The 17,677-nt window shown below is 35.0% G+C and overlaps 1 protein-coding gene across 8 annotated transcripts in view; it reads left to right on the top strand.

Annotated features, from left to right (window-relative positions):
- The window catches only part of NBEA (neurobeachin), a 470,888-nt gene that overhangs the window by 369,712 nt on the left and 83,499 nt on the right, over positions 1-17,677 (top strand). For all 8 annotated transcript variants that reach the window (XM_015277560.4, XM_040704875.2, XM_025153000.3 and 5 more), the window contains 2 exons: positions 5,895-6,010; positions 14,941-15,053. In XM_015277560.4, coding sequence (XP_015133046.2) covers positions 5,895-6,010; positions 14,941-15,053 — 229 coding nt within the window. The remainder of the gene's footprint in view (positions 1-5,894; positions 6,011-14,940; positions 15,054-17,677) is intronic.

Here is a 17,677-nt window from a genome sequence, read left to right as displayed (position 1 = left end):
AAATTGGATTTTGCATTCTTTAATGGAAACGCACGCCTCCTAGAGAAGGACCATAATAAAACTTGTATTTTATCTCTTTAAAGCCTAGTTTTCAGTCAGATTTTATAAGTATATGCACAACTGATCATCCTTATTGTGTCTGTAATGAAGAATATTGAAGTAAACTTGACTGGTTTACTGAATGAAAATTATTTTTGTTATGTACCTTCTCACTGGTGGTTTATGTGAATGTATGTCATTTTGCTTCATTATTCATCAGTATAGTGGCTGTTTTGCATTTTGTAAATTCCTTCTATTCATTAGTTTAATGAGTTAAAATTTTCTGTTTCCAAAATGAAAGATCTACATTTTGGAAAATATCAACTGAAGTTCAAGACAGCTACAGTCTTCATTTGCTGTCTCATCAATATCAAATCAACCTATAGTCAGAAATGAGAATCCTAATTGTCAGATCCTATTTGAGAAAAGCATTCATATTTCTGTGTTTGGTAAGATGGTCTTTATGTGTACCTCACTGATCTGGGGTTAGATATCTTGCTGCCATTTTTTTATTTATTTAAAAGTGTTTGTTCAAACCTAAAATCATCTTTGAGGGTGCATAACCTGAAGTCTGTGGATGCTTTTTAGATTCAGAGTGAATTCCTATTCAAAATCAAATAGAAATAAGTATAAGAGAAAGAATAGACAGCAGGAAATTCAAAAAATATGGTGCCTTGGGTTCAGATCTCAGTTTGGCTTGGCTTGGCCAAAAGCCAATGACTTAATCATCAGTGCGCTATCTGGGATGTGTCTTTCTCTTTCTTTAAGTCATTTTCTACAGACTAAAAATCCACATTTTCCTTGTTTTATCCCAGCGCAGAATGTGGAAATACTCTATAATGTCAAAGCACTTGTAGGATTGGATAACTATTTCTTTTCCAGCTGAAAATCATTCCCCATCATGAGATCAAGAGTCTCTTGGTGCCTAAGTCTTGATCTCCTGAATGTGCTGAAATCCTGAGGCAGACTGCCAAGTTTCTCAAGTTTTCACTGAGATCAAGGGGAAGTTGAGGAATCTCTTTGTAAGGTGCACCTTGTTAGTATATTTGCACTGCTCTTCCAAAAACTCAAATTAAAAGAATTGCAGTCTCCAAGTGGAAAGTAATAACATTCTTTTCTGAAGGAAAAAAAAAGCCACATGTTCTGGAACAAACAAAATGCAAATGAATCAATCAGAATTCCATATCTAATAGTGACTTTCTTATACTTCTGAAATTCATATTCTTTGTGCATTATTCACTGAATAATTATCTGGAAAAATTTGTTGATATATAATAATTGAGAAAAGTTTCTGCTTCAATATTATGTGCAGTTATTTCCATATTTTTTTATTATAGTTCAATTTGAATCAAAAATGGGCTTGTTAGCCTTCAGAATAAATCTGGCATATGGTAGTTAAGTTGATTTTCCTTTTTGTTTTCGTGTAATCACTCTATGGTTTATGCACCATAAAAGACCCTTTAATCATGGTATTTACTTCTGTCTACATACCCTTTATGTCTACAGTAGGACTTCAGTGAAGTAACTGAGGGAAAATCTGGCTCAATAACTGTATTAACTACAGTTAATATTTTGTTTATACTACAGTATAGTTTCTCTTCCCATTAATATGGGAATGCTAGTAGGAGTTTTAATAAATATGTGTATTTGTATCACAAATATAAACAGAAATGGTGAGTAGCCAGCATCTACTCAGGGAACTGCTACACTGAGTAAAACATTAACATATGTTATGCCCAGTTCTCCAGATTAAACTGTACTTTAAAATATTTTAACATTTTAAGGTTCTTAAGGTTTTGCTTAAATTCCTTAGCTTGATTTTCTCACTGGTTATAGTTTTTAAATTTAAAATTAATTACATTAATATAAAAGATTGCAATTCAAGATGGCAACAGTCTGAATGAGTTAATTAGTTTTAATGAAGCAAGTATGTGTATTTTAAGTGTTTTTCTACTTTCATGGAGAAATCCTGTGACTAGTAAAGACGGAGGAAAAAATATTTGTGATCTAATAATGCAGACAAATAGAAACAAGCAAACTGGTATTGCTTCTCAAGACTGTTAGCAACCATTCTGAGCAAATCTCCAGTTTGCCTCTGCTACCATTCCTTACCTTTGGCTGTCTAATGCTTTTATTCAACAAAACATTCAGTCTATGCTCAAAGTTACAGGGAAATAATTATGTCCTTAAAATCAGTCACATGTTGAAGTGCTTGGTTATCACATTCATCTTTGATAAATGAATTTTCATTGTTTCTAAACATGATGCATTGATTGTAGTTTTCTTATTACCTTGTCATTGGACACAACTGGGCTGACAGTACAACCCTTTTTATTTAACTTATTTCTTCACCTCTACATAGGAAAGTGATATTCTCAGTTTTAACACTATTAGCAAACCACTTTTTATGGTTTAACAATTCAGATACAATTTACTTACGTGTTTTTACTGAAGTTATTATCACAGCCTAGAAAACAAGCATGAGTTGCTAGTGGTTTTCTGAGCATACAGTGATCAAAGAAATTGTAAAGATACCGTTACAGTATCATACTTCACCATTACACAAGTGCTAGCATCTCTCACTGAATTTATGTGGGCCATTAATGCTTTAGTTGAAACAGTAGTTTCAGTTATTATTATAGCAGATAAATACAAATGATAATAATAGAATCATCGTGATTGAAAAAAACCTCCAAGATCATCCAGTCTAACTGTCCATCTACCACCAATATTTCCCCACTAAACCATTTCCCTTAGTACAACATCTACACATTTCTTGAACACCTCCAGGGATTGGTGACTCCACCATCAACCTGTGCAACCCATTCCAGCACCCTCTCAGAGCACGCTCTCAGATAAGAAATTTTCCTAATATCCAATCTGAACAACCTAGTGCAACTTGAGGCCATTTCCTCTAGTCCAGTCGCAAGCTACATGGGAGAAGAGGCTGACCCGCACCTCACCACAACCTCCTTTCAGGTCATTGTAGAGGGCGATAAGGTCTCCCCTGAGCCACTTCTTCTCCAGACTGAAGCATCCCAGTTTGCTCAGGCACTCTCCATAAGATTTGTGCTCTAGAACCCTCACAGCTTCGTTGCCCTTCTCTGGACATGTTCCAGGGCCTCAATATCTTTCTTGTAGTGAGGGCTGCAAAATTAAATACAGTACTTAAGATGTGGCCTCACCAGAGTTGAGTACAAAGGGACAATAATGTTTCTTGCTGAAGGAAAACATATAGTTTAGCTGATATGGTAACCATGCTTAACGTGCAGTCAGCACTGCCACTTTTTCTGCAACGGTAGGTTGTTGATGGATTTTCAAATCTGGTTGTATACATTGGGTTTTTGGAAGGTACACAGTTGGAAAATTATTTGATTTCACTAAAGCATAAAAACACTCTTAGAGCTTTGACTGAAAGCAAATGTTGATGAGTTTCTTGCCAGAAGCCAGTGGCTTTTCCAGGCCTTTTATTTGTTCTGTACAGGAACAGGGTAAAACAAAGCATCATGCAGGTGCTACACTTCTAATGAGATACCTATGGATTGTTTGTATCAAGTTGGATTGTAGCTAAGTTAAAAGTGATTGAGAAAGGGCATCTGATCATGCTCCATGTGTGAGATATAGAACATCCCTTCCCTGAACAAAACATTGTTTAGTAAACATAGTTAAAGCAAATAAAACTTGGAAAATTGGATTATCCCATCAGAGGATCTTCTGCAGCTTTCATTTTGAGGAGGTATTTCGTAGTTCTCCAGAAGCTAAGGAAATACATTTGTTGTTTCATCTTCTCATTTCTGATGGCATACAGAAACAGGGAAATTGTTTGATCAAAGGTGGAATAATTCAGCAAGACACAAAACAGTGGGTCTTTCTGTGTTAACCGAAACAAGCAGGTGTGGAACCAATTTATTGCACATATTTTTTCTCCAGATTCTGCTGAAAGAACTTCAAATCTTTCAAACAACTTAGAAAACAAATAAGGAGCTTTTTCAGTATAATCTGATTTTGTAGAGAATTCACCTAAATCAGACTTTCAAATCTGAAGCAGTAACAGTTCATAGATTTGTGAGACTGATAGATTGCTGGTGAAGTCTAAAAGCACATACTAAGTTATACTGATATATATACTTTTGTTTCATTGTCAGAGAAACAGAAATTCTATGACAGAAATGCTTTGCAAATTTAATTATCTCTTTAGTACTTTTATTTCTGTATTTATTAATTTTGTCCAGCATTAGTCATAGTTTACTGGGAACAATAAAACTTTGAGAGTTTCTCTGTAAAACTGTTATTTGGTGAAATAAAACATAAAGTGTGATTACATTCAGTTAGTTCTTAAGATAGATTGTTCAGAAGAAGCATAATAGAAACAAAATATTTGCAGTGCCTTCTGTGTACTAGTGGAGTGCATGCACAACTAGCTGGCAAGGCCTTAAGTACTGGAGTTTTGAGTAAATATAGAGATTAAAATAAAAACTGAAGAAGAAAAAGAAGAGGAAAGCACACATATGCTCACATGTCATTTTTGTATGCCTAATTTGTGAATTTAAGTATAGCACACACACAACCTAGGCACTGACCTGTTAGACATATAAAGACCTATGATTGTGATAACTGTTTGTTCATTCCAGTCACATTCCAGTAGTCATCCTTCTAACTGGAAGCAGGGTGTAGTGCATGTATAGAAGTATGTGCATATATCTTTATAAGTAGGTGTCCGACATTTTTGTAATTGCTGCCTGATTTGACACCTTGAATATGACTTTGTTTTAAGAGAATACTCAGCATTCAGAGCCCTGAAATAGTGCAGTTAATATGTCTAAGGGGCATCTGAAAGCTGAAACATCAGGTGTTCCTAGTTACTCGTGGCAAGCTATAGATATAGTGTATTAAATTCATGAATAGGATAAACTTTGAGGAGAGTTTTAGAAAAAAAAACAAAAACAACATACAAACATTTTCTCTATTTTGATCAATTTACAAAATGTACATTTCTGTAAAAAAAAAAAAGGTGTCTGAGGAGATGATTTTTCCTCCTTTCAAATATTTTCCTTGTCTCTTTTCACTGAATACTTCTTTCTTTCGAAATGAATTGTGATCAATGAAGCTATCTCTGCTTGTTACAGATTTTCTTTTTTTGGCACAGTAGTTTGGTTCTTTCTCCCTCATGGAGTCATCTAATTTATAGAAAACGTGTGGAATTTAAACATCTCAGAAACTTCTGTTTTCTTTTCCCAGTTTCAATGAAATGCAATTCAGGAATTATCATGGAGAGATGGGCAGGCGGACATGTGAGCAGATAACAGAATAAACCTGGATTTTTTCAGAAACCAGGCTAGAAGTAGAAATCTTGGAGGTTACTGGAATATAGGAGTAGATCACGGGTAACTGACTATGGAGAAGGCACACAAATTGTGGAGTAAATATCTTTAGTCCATGTGCTGGAAATATACGGCACTTTAATATCTATCACTCACCTTAATGAACTTATCTCAACATGTCCTTTTGAAATAGGGAAATGGCATGCTTCTTTTATTCCTGCTGGGCAACACAGGCACCAGGAGGTCTGCAGTTTCTTTTGCTTCCAGTTTTTTTTTAACCAGATTCAGAACAAAATAGACCACAAAGCACATTCTTCTGAATTATTATAGTGTTGTAGTTCTGGTAAAATAAAATAGAAATCTTAATTTGAGTAATTTCGCAAGTAAGGGATATGGTGTCTTTTTTACTTCATTAAATGGAATAAAAAAAAAACCTCTGAGAGAATCTGAAATTAATCACACTAATAATGTTGTTCTATGTCTTAACATTTAATGAGGTCTTTAAAATAATCATTCTTTAAATGTATTTTATAGGAGAATCTCTCTGGCCACTCCCCGACAGCTTTATAAATCCTCCAACATGACTCAGCGCTGGCAAAGACGAGAGATATCTAATTTTGAATACCTGATGTTCCTCAACACTATAGCAGGTAAAGTTTCTGACTCTTTAATCCTTCATAATATGTTTGTGTTTGTCAAAGTCTTAAGCACTGTGACTTGATAGAATACATTCATCCCTCTGGAATTCAGCTGCAGGTTTATGATAGATTCTGAGATACACACATTAAATTTTCTCAGAAAATGCACAACCTATCACCAAGGCTTTATACTCATGTATTGTTGTGGAGGCTGTTCCTTGCTCTCCTTCTGCCATTTCCTCTGCTGACAGCTTTGTCTGAAGCTTTATTAGAGTCAACAAACCATTGCCAGAGAATGTCTGGAAATAATAATGGGAAAATGTAATTTTGCTACTTCATCATTCTCAGCAACAGCAACAAGACAGCAGAATAACAACAGTATTCTGCCTAGTACAGATGTCACCTGGATTGTGGTATGATTAGATTACAGCATCTTTTCTCATTTAGTTCTTTGAACTGAAATATAATATCAGATTAGGTATTTAAAATGAGAAATAACTGCCACAGACATCCATTCGTTACTGGCAAAAGAAGAGTTTTTCTGGCAATTGTTATTAATTAAACATGCACAATATATTTTTTCCTTTCACCTTTCCCTTTTCTATGTATTAACTTAGGCAGTACTTTTAAATGTGAGAAGCAGCAATTTTCTACACCATATACAAAGATTTCTAGGAGATAGTTTATTGTTAAGATTCCTGCTTTTAGCACACGTACTGCTTATCAACTTGCCTGTCGAGAGGCTTCCTCTCAATATTTCCCTCCAGTGAGTTTTAATTTGAAGCCCAAATTAAATCCCACCAGGCTCCATGTTTCATACTCTTACTTGGTCCTGACTTTCCTGCTTGAGGTTATCCTCTGTCCAGGCAGAAGACAAATGTAAGTGCAAAACCTCATGGTAGTGCCCGAATGTACATTACTGTGACCAATTAGGGCTGAATCACTGCGTTCTTCCCAGTAGGACAGTGGCAGAATTCAGCAGCTGTTAAACTCACTTTCTTTAAACCTTTAGGCTTTTGCTTCTGTGTTTATATGGTAGTCATCTTCTGTGCATCCAGGCTCATAGGCGTTAATAAATGTGTCATCAGATTATCCCAGTGTGATACAGAAGTGTTACCGATGAATGGCTGGAAATCTCAGGGCATGTTTACCTTGTGCAGTGCAGTACAAAGCAGCATCCCTGAAACTACCAGAGACCTGGGCTGGAAAGTCTGTATGATACAGTTGCATGCAGGCACACCAGCCTGGCTTCTGAGCATTACAGTCACAGTCAACACAGATCTCTGCCTAAGGAAGGAGCCCTGTGGAGCGTTTATTACCTCTGGCACCAGGCCATGAGAATGTCGCTATCCTGCCTCTGGACAATGGCTGCATCCAGCCTCTCCGTGTCTCTCACACATCCGCTGCCCTTCTGGTTTTTAGGAAATTCAGGCAAAGCTTCACAGGATCCCTGTCCATGTCACCCAAACTTGGAGGGCTTGCTGGAGAGCTGGAAGTTATTTAAGTCCTCTCAGCCTCTGTCCGATGCATTATCGACAAAACTGCCCTTCACTTGTAATTTCCTTTTCATATGTTCTTCTTTAAGCAGTGTGTCTAAACTCTTTAATGAGAGGAGACAAGAGCTAAGCCAATTTTTGATAAATTACTTTTCATTTTTAATCAGTTTAAAAACTCCAAGGTCATTTATTTTTAGGTACATCACCAATGCATCAAAACCTGAAGACATCATTATGCTTGAATTCAATTAGGAATTTCAGTGATTCTTACAGCAGAGTATCCATCAATAAACAAGCTTCAGCCTGAAGGGATCCCATCAGAGTATCTCAGAGGTCTCAAGAATTTTTTTTTTTTTTTTTTAATTTCTTGTTTGATATAGTGCTGTTAGTCAAGCTTTATAGCCAAACACCTGATTGGTCACATAAAACAAATTTCCCTTAATGTCATTAGTATTATTTATCTGCTTTACAAAAGCGTAGGCTTCCATATGCGTTCCTAGTTTCATGGTTTGGAGGATTACTGGCATATTCTTCTTATTTTTCTCTGTGAGCTTGTATTGCCTTTGAAAAAGCTTACAGCAGCTTGGTCAGTACCTTGGTAGTATCTCTTGATGGCTCAACACATCTACTTACTGGCAGATTTTTTGTTATCACTCTTTTATTGGTAAACTTCTTTTGTTCATGTAATCTCCTTGTTATTCACTGTAAAAATTCACTTGCTCTATACAAGAGCATTACCTGCCATATGAATGTTTCAGCAAGACATGATCAAATTCAAATTTAAACTTTGGTAAAGGCCATTTTTCCAAAAGACAGGGAGGTAAATTTGAGTCTCTAGGGAAACCTTTCCTTGTCACAAGGAATATCACTTACTCTGATTGTTATTTCAAACACATCTGTATTGCTAAGCATTCGCAAATGTGTCCTTACTAGTCTATGTAATTTCTGTCCTGTCATCATTTTCCAAGGTGGGTAGCAGTATCATGTTACATAAGGAAGAATCTACCACTGTACCCTCTCAAAAGATTTTTGAAGAATATATAAAAGAAAATGAGATTCTTGGGTGCTTTTCTTGTCTGATAGTGTTTCAGTACTTTGTGAACATTTTTGAAAAATAAAAATTGAACCCTTTTTTCAACAATTGAGACTATGAACATAACCAAATAGATTTCAGTTGCAAAAATTATCACACCTATCTTCACTGATGCTGTCCCATAGAATCTCATGATGTTTTGTTTGAAAATCAGAATGAAATTTACTTACAGTAGCTGAACCTCCTGCCAGCTACACACATACAGACAAAAACTTTATGAAAAACTTAAGAAATTTAATCCTGGCTGAAATCCAACATGCAATTCTACACATCAATAGGCTTCTTTTTCCAGTTTGGAAGAAAATTTAAAATTTTTGATGGAAGACAGTTTCTGAAATTCTTATTAATATTATTATTATTTTTTGAAAGGACAACCTATTTCTGTAGCTGAAGTATTCTCTTTGGCTAGGAAACTAGCTTCTCAAAATGTATGAAGATCTTGGAAGTATTGCAAAGAGTCTCACTGTAACCTTGCTGACAAGAAAGAAATCCACCATAATGGAATGCACATGAGCTCCATGGCCAATGACAGTGGGAAAAGTTTCAAAACTTTTCAAAAAGCCTAGAAGTTCTCACAGACACAGTTTCCTGGCCCCATCATCACTGTACTTCCAGGGCCTGAGATCTATGAATCTACAAGGTCAAGAGCTATGAGGCAGTCTGAATGACACCACTGCTTATACACCTGTATTTCTTTGAATCTTCTATTGAAAAGTATTTCTCAAAAATATTTACCTGTCAATAAATGAGCATTTTCTGATCAAGCACTAAAAATCTGTGAATCTCTACCAGATATACTAACAGGACTAGAAGCAGTGTGACCATACTACATGGTGACTTTATATTGAAAACTTTGGAACTCATAAGTGTCCGGTTACATCTGTGATACACAGAAGCAAATTACTATGTTTGCTGTAGACACTACATTTGGCAGTCAGAAGAAAATTCAATATTTCCTATTTCATATACTAACATGAGGTATTGAGTATATTCATGATAACCTTTGCCATGTAAAGACATGATGTATGATTTCGTTCTTACTTCATAAATCTGATTTCCAAATACACTTTTAATTATACTCTTTAAAATGAGATCCTATAAGAAATATTTCCTTAAAAGATACAACCTCTTTGGCAGTAATTGTTCATATAGACAGTGATGGCCTAGTTTTGGACTAGAACTTTTTGTCTAATAGCATAATTTTTTTAAATAATATCATTGGTTTTAGCCATTGAGAAATATGTGCACCTTAATTTTTTATTCATCTTGTCAGGTAACTCTTACTGGTTTATTCAGCATATCTGAGCCATAGCACAATCACTTATCAAAAGTAGATGTTTTCCACTTAAGAAATGTAGATTATTTGCTGATAAGTGAGAAATGAGTCTCTTTGTAGTTTTTTCTTTTCTTTCAAATAAGTAGAGATCCACTAACAAAGAAGTTTAGTACTCCTTTTTTGCCAGTTTTAGTAGCTTCCTTTCTTCTTAAGTGGTGCTTAACTGGCCTCTAACCCTTTACAAAATGATAAGAAGCTATTCATATTTTCTTGTGCCCCTTTTCTGAAATTATTCGAGAAGCAGCAGTATTGGAAAAGACATTCAGAAGTGAGTTTTCTGATACCAACTTATTTTGTTTATTTGTGACATGGAGCTGGGTCTTTTCCCACTGTTAGTCCTTTGCCTGCTTGTTAATGCTGCTAATCATACAGACTTAGTTGATCCCAGTAGAACAGAACTACTGAAATAACTCAATAATCTATACTTATATCTCTTAAATATATTTCTCCTAACAAACATAGCCCCTATGTAGCCTGTAAGTTCTTAATCAGTGTTTAAAATACTGAAGTGTCCCCTTGGAAAAATCCATCTTTCTATGACTTTTTTAAAACTTTATATCACCCTGTTAGCACCTCTGAAACATAGTTTACCTTCATTTTCAGCTTAACTGTTTCTGTTGTGATCTCTGCTCATGACTCAATAACTGTCTAATTCTATCATAATCTTTTTCTCTGAATCATTTCCTATGCAAGGATAAGATTCTCATCACTTGTGCTACTCTCATGTCTTACTGCGAATTCAGTTCAAATTTTCTCTTTCTACATTTTCAAAACACTCTGTAGTCTTGTTTCAACCTGTTTCACTGGTCCTCTAGCCAACTATTTTCTCATCTCCCTATTCTTTTTCTAAGGTCTTCACCTCTTCCATGCACTCTATGCTGACTTGACCATATTTCATCATGTTTACAGCCCTGTTTTTGTCTTTTTTTTCCCCAAAGGTAAACACTGCACTCTGCTACTTATCAATCAGTTTCAGTGTTATACTCTCTGTGCCCCTGGTTTTTGTCCTGGCTGTGTAGACGTTCCAGGCCACCTTCCCCCTCCTCCAATCTATTCCCTTCCCAGGGATTCTTTAGTTTTGAAGACTTGGAAGCAGCAATAATATACTAATTGTCCATTCTTCAGACATGTAGTAAAAGACCTTACTGCATGTGTGTCAGCTGAATGCTGTGGAGACCATGATTTTTTTATTACTTCCGCTTTTATTGAGTTTTTGAAATTATTGAAAGATTATTTTGAAATTATTGAAAAAGTGCTTAAAAGTAATCCCACTGCAGCAAATGAAAGACTGGGGACAAGAAGTAATTCTCTATGTTTGCAATGCCCACTATTTTAGGTAGAAATCTAGTTTTGAAATCTACTTCCTTGTATTTAACCGATTTCTGATGCTTTTTTCTTTTCAACATGTAGTGTATTAAATATGTGTTTGCATTTGTATTTATTGCAATTTTAATTCTTTTAAATCCTACCTGCCACAGCTCTTGAAAGAACTGGAGAATAATTATATCCATAATTTTTCTAAGTCATTCTTTGTAGTGGAAAAGGATTATTTTTTAAGGTTTGTGGAAAAATATGACATCTTCAGTCAGGTAATAAATTCAGATGAACTTCTTCTCCCTCCTTCTCTCTCTTTTTTTTTTTTTTTTCTTTTTGCCTGTTTAGCATTTTCCACTTTCTTACTCTGTGATGTACAAGCCCTCACTGGTTAATTATGTATATATTTAGCTACTGCATGTGTTGGGCTTATTATTGTCATCTAATTAGATGTAACTCGAACTACTTGCTTCTAGAAAAATCATTAAAAATTCTTTCCTAATGACCTAGAGATGACAAAATGTCTGTAACGTGTGAAGAAGCAGACAAGCACAGGAACATCGCTCTTAAAGAGTGTTAATCCAGATGCTGCAATCATCTAATTAAACAATATTTTGCTGTCATTAACATTTTCACCAAGGAATTGCAGTTATAATTTCTTTGTCAGCTGTCTCTAGCTCACTTTACCTTCAAAACTAAAGTGCCATATAAAAACGTTAAATTGGATGGTTTAATTAAAAAGTTTTTTTAATGAAGAAACATATCCAGTTATTCTGAGAACTCATTTACTATGCCTCAGTTTTATTGTTCAAGTAGATTAGTGTCAGAGGCTTGCAATATTTAATATTCAGCCTTTAATATTAATCTCTGTAAGCCTACTTGGTAAGAAATCTGAAGCTTCTAAAAAGGTGTAGTGACTACTAATAGTAGTACAGGTTTACATTTTATATTTATTTAGCTAAAGGAAAAAAAAAGACTTTTGCTTGAAGCATCATGCAATTAAAGAGATGGCTGAATATATCTGCTGACTTTTTACTCTGAAAATGACCATTAAAAAGTCAGAAATGATCAAAAAAACATTCCTAATAAAGTTAAACCACTAATATTTATGCATGTTTAGAATTAGGTATTTGTACAGCCCTTTATCACTGTCCTGCACTCTGATAAGCATAGATGTGTGGTCCTACCTCATCGTATGCATTCAGTCTCCTTTCGCAATTTAAACTAGGATCCATCTTCCTGAATTGCTTTTATTTGTTGATATTAAAAAGAAAATTGTTGAATGAAGACACATGACAAACTTCTTTACTAAAAAACTTAATGGTTTTTCTTAGTAGTTAATCTCTTCATATGATTTATAAATTCTGAAGGAAGGGGTAAGTAAATATTTTATTTAGACTATGGTGATAGTCTCAAACACACAGTCAGAAGTGCTATGTAGTATGTAGCTTTTCCTGTCCAAACTGCAAGATAATCTTCTTCATATTATTTCTCAGTGTGGAATTTTTTTTAAAAGCACACAAGTTGCTGCTAATGTGGAGCTAATTCCACATGATAATTTTCTCATGTGACTGTACTTTAAGTAATCTGTCAGAACTGCACAGCAAAGGAAAACTCATGTATGGCAGCTAGGGTTGGGATTGTTTTTTTCTTGCACTATGCACTTATCTGTGATTTTCCCATGTGAAATTGGAACAGAAAGCCAAAATCTCATCGATGGAATATTTAAATTGAAATGAAGTGAATGAAATAAATATTGAAATTAAAAGAGATCTCAGTGTAGAAAATATCAGTATAGAAATGGGTGATTTTGAATAATCCCAAATTTTCTATTAAGGATTTTGCAAAAGAATGTTCTCACATTTCCAGATGTTTTTGCAAAGCATTTTCAAGACCTATCTTAGTTACCACAAAAGCTTTTGATTCTGAAGAACCATCATTTTTTGCTTATGCTTTTATTAGACTATGCTCACCTCTGTCATTCTTTTCCTCAATTTCAAATTTCTTTTAGTCTGCTGTCTAAATAAATACAAATGATTCATGTAAGATAAATGTGTCACTGAATTATAGGTGAGATAAAAGTATTCAGTAGTTAAAATGATTTCCTTACATCCCAAACATTATGTGCACTTGTTATTTTCTTTTGTGGAAACTTTTAAAAACTCGTCTGTTAACTGGGGATTCTGATGGAGAGAAAAACATTTATTGTACAAGGATATGCTTGTATAGAGGCCATATTTTATAGAACCTTGTGATGATGTCAAGAAACTGTATAAATTGCATGTCATTAATCCTTTGCTAAAGATGAAAATAATACTCTGATTTGAAAGACACAGAAAAGGAGACGGACTTAGCTTACTTAAAGATTTATGAGAAAATAAACAAGCAAAAGATTAGTGTTCTACCAGATACTGTGTTTCTTTCCCTTCCTTAACACAGATAAATTCTGCTTTATTTCTTGATTTAACTGATATTAACAATTCATTCAGTCCAACAATGGTTTTGCATTCATTCACTCTTAATATTATAGAAGTATCTTTGTTCTCATCCACATTCATTTGTATGTTGTACGTCATGCCAAGACTGCTTTTTCAAATCAAGTAGTATTTGCACTTAAATTACTTTCTAAAATATTTTTGTGGACATGCACGTTTTCAAAATACACAAACAACAATGTAAAATTGTTAACAGTACACACCTTTTCCTTTTCCAGCAAGACTATATACAAATAGAAACAGACTTCATCTTTATCAAATTCTATTGAAAAAATAAGGTGTTGGTAGAGCAGTATAAGTTTCTTATTTCATTAACGCAGAGCTGATTTTTGCGTAGAATTGCAAATACTACTCTCTGAACAAGGAAGTCTGTGTTTTCCTGTGCCAGGTTTTTTACCCCAGGAATCTGTCCAGAATCTGGAAGGAAGCAGTTAGTGAGACAGGGCTGTAAATCTGCTGCAGACTGGGAATTGTTAACCTGGGTTATTTCAGTCTGCTAATTATATTATATAAATGCACACACGTATATTTATTACTTGATCTGTTTTTTTAATATTATGTTGCATATTCTGTGTTTTCCCAGTAAATCAATATGGTGGATGGTTCTGTAGTGAGCAACTTCGTTTGTCTTATCAGTGAAATGTTAGACGCTACTGAATAGCAGTTGGCACAGGAGTAACAACCTCTTCCAAACACACTTTTCTTGGTGATGAACTCATAAGTTTCAGTCCTTTTCAGTTTTCCTTTTGAAACTATCTAAAGATTACTTTTGCATATTTGGGTTTCTGGGATCTCAGTAATGTTTCTTTCATTATGTGTGGTGAAAGTGGCCTGGGGCAGTCAGCTCCATTTTTAAAAATGGTAAAATGTTTTTTTTTTTTTTTTTTTCCAAAGTGATTAGGAAATAGTAATTAGAAAATAGTGTTAAAGTAAACGTGTATTTTTCCAGCGTCAGTTCTGCAATTACAGTGAGTTCTCACCCATTCTTCAGTGGAAAAGCACTGTGGGGAATAACAGAATGATACACTTCAGGACTTTGGATTCAAGTGCATCTAAACAGCTATTTTTGTCTGGTAGATTTATACCTGTTTCTATCAAGTGGGATGAATCAGAAACATGCAGTGCAATGAATGTAACTACTGGATTGTTTTTCAGCTGGAAAAATTGATACAATTTCCTAACTCTTAAAACATTTTCTTTCTTAATAGGACGAACGTACAATGATCTGAACCAATACCCTGTGTTTCCGTGGGTCTTAACAAACTATGAATCTGAAGAGTTAGACCTGACCCTTCCAGGCAACTTCAGGGATCTTTCAAAGGTATGATTCAACTCTGTTAAAGACACTTAGCCATCCTTTTTAGCAAGAAATTTTGTTTTATTATTTATATTCTATTTAATCAGTAGATCTTTATATTAAAATCAAAAAAGTATGAATTAGAGTTGTATTTTAGAATCATTCTATATTGAGTCTCTACATTTATAATACTTACGTGGCTCTGACTGATCCAGTTCCAAACCTGTAATTCCTCAGTGTCTTTTGACTTTCAGTTTCTGAGTGCATCAGGCCACTTGATCCCACTAATTATCAACCTTACTTCATGAATACTGATCCAGTGGAAATAAAAAATTTGAACTATTTTTTCACATGGCTGCAGGGGCTAGACAGTAGTAGCACTTGTTTAATAATTATTCATTAGACAAGTACTTAGTGTTTTAGAATATTGACTGTCTGGTTCTTATTACTATTTGTTGGTTTGTTGTTTGGTTGGTTGGTTTTTTTTTTGTCCTCCAACCAAATTTGGACAGTTAGTTCCTTACAACTATACAATTCTTATTATGTATTTTCCTAATATCACCACACATATATCCAGATCTGCTACCCAACTTGTGCCACCAGGATGATGAGAATGTGTGTCCTGACCAAGTATTGCAGAATCACCTAGGGGTGCTCTACTTATTGTCTTCTTGAAGAATGACAGGAAATGGTTTGGATCTGAGTTTTGTGTGGAGTCTTTTCTGGTTCATATCAGCCAAGGTAGTGCCTGTGCCTTCTTAACAGGAAAGGCTTTGTAACATCCCCAACATGAGTATCTGTTGTATAGATACCCAGATTTCTTACATCTGTGGTTCCTCAGCCAGGAGACAGAAGTTGGTCACGCATTTTGAGTAAGGCTCAAAACTGCAGAAAGCTGTCACTTGCTGGCTTTAGGAATGAGACTGGAGAGAATAAAATGACCCTCAAGGGCGTATGCTGCAGTCCCTATATTATCTGCTTCTGTTAGGGATGAGAGTTTTTGGTGTTCCTGCCTTTAAGTCTGCTTTTCTTTCCTCCTTTTCCTGCAAAAATCTTGAGCAGATCGATCCCACCCTGCTTATCCCATAGACTTGCATCCCTGCTGTACTTACAGTGCCTATAGATGTGTTTTGTATCTGTTCCTTAAAGCCTGTTTTTTTGTGAGATTCCCACAGTAACTTGAGTAGTACTTTATTGCAAAATAACAAGGCATATTAAGTTTCCTCTCCCTTTTCTCTCGGATAAACAAATAATAAATGTTTGCTTTGTTACTTTCTTTTTATTATTATTATTTCTATTTTTTAAGAAACAGAAATCAAACTACATTATCAGTATGCCTCAGATGTAGACAAGTTGGTTGAGACACTGCTTATGTTGTAAGAACTTTGGCTGTTTCACAACATTATAGGTGTGCTTCACAAATGTGTTTTTCACTTATAAAATGCCATTGTAATGTATACCAGGAACAATAAAAGGAAATCTACAAACATCGATAGAGATCAGCAAGAATCTTGCATGGGCTCGTTTGCTAACATGTATAAAAATACTTCTGTTTAAGAGTTATTAATCATGATAAACCTTTCATTAAGGCTCTTACACTTTTCAAAATCCTTCTTGTTCACTTCTTTCTAGTATGAATAGCAGTGTGTGTGGTGAAGTGCAACAAGATTAGACTATGTCTCATAAGTCATTCATTAGCTACTCGGTTTTGGTTGAATGTAAATTTTTATGGCAGCCTATTTAAGTATATAATTGCAACAGGAAGCACGGTGATAGCTGAGTAGATATGTTTTCCTCATGAGTTAGTAAAGACTCATTATGGAATTAGTGCTTGTACAGTTTATTAAGTATCATCACAATTCTGGTAGTGCTCTCCTTTAAAAGGAAATGTGAAATCAAATCCCCATTTATTCATTTCTTTCAGAATCCGTGCAATGTGTGCAGCAGTATTTTGCTCAAAGAACTTTTGTTGCACAGTTTGATAGCTGCATCCTCTTATTAGAAAGCTACTGGTGGTTTCTTTTGGAAAAGCCTGGTTCTGGCCACTCTGAACAAATCTACAGAGAAGTGGTTAAGCAGAGTGGTCTCCCCTTTGAGGCAAGATCTGGGCTGCATTTATTCTGTGAATGTCTGAGAAAACACATGTGCAATCTGTAAAGTGTTTTGGGAGCCCTCAGGATGAAAGGGGTTTAATTGCCATTTTTTTCCAGTGTTTATTACAATAACATCTGATAGCAGTTCCTTAGGTTTTATTTCACAATGGTTTTAAAAGGAAATATAGATTAATGGTTTTCTGTAAAGGCAGTGTCCAGTTAGTACGAAATGCAGTACTTCTGTGCACTTCAGCTGTTACACATTACTTGCATCCTATTTCAATTCATGCGTTATCAGTAGAAATCTTAAAAATCAGATCCAACTTGAAACATTTCCTTTGCAATTCTGTTTTAATTTTCATTCTTGTCCAATATCTGTAAGTAAGCCCCTTCTTTCCTCAAATGGGATGTGAAGCCTGAGCAGCCTAGTGCTTAAAAACTGGAGCCAAAAATTTATTATTCACATTATTGAAACTAAGTGTGCCACCAGGCTTCAGTCAGGCCTCTAGAGCAGGTACATACAGTGTATTTTCCACAGGAGCTAGTTCCTTGTGT

Source organism: Gallus gallus, chromosome 1 (genome assembly GCF_016699485.2).
Source record: "Gallus gallus isolate bGalGal1 chromosome 1, bGalGal1.mat.broiler.GRCg7b, whole genome shotgun sequence".
Lineage (NCBI taxonomy): Eukaryota > Metazoa > Chordata > Aves > Galliformes > Phasianidae > Gallus > Gallus gallus.
This window is presented reverse-complemented; position numbering and strand designations above follow the sequence as displayed.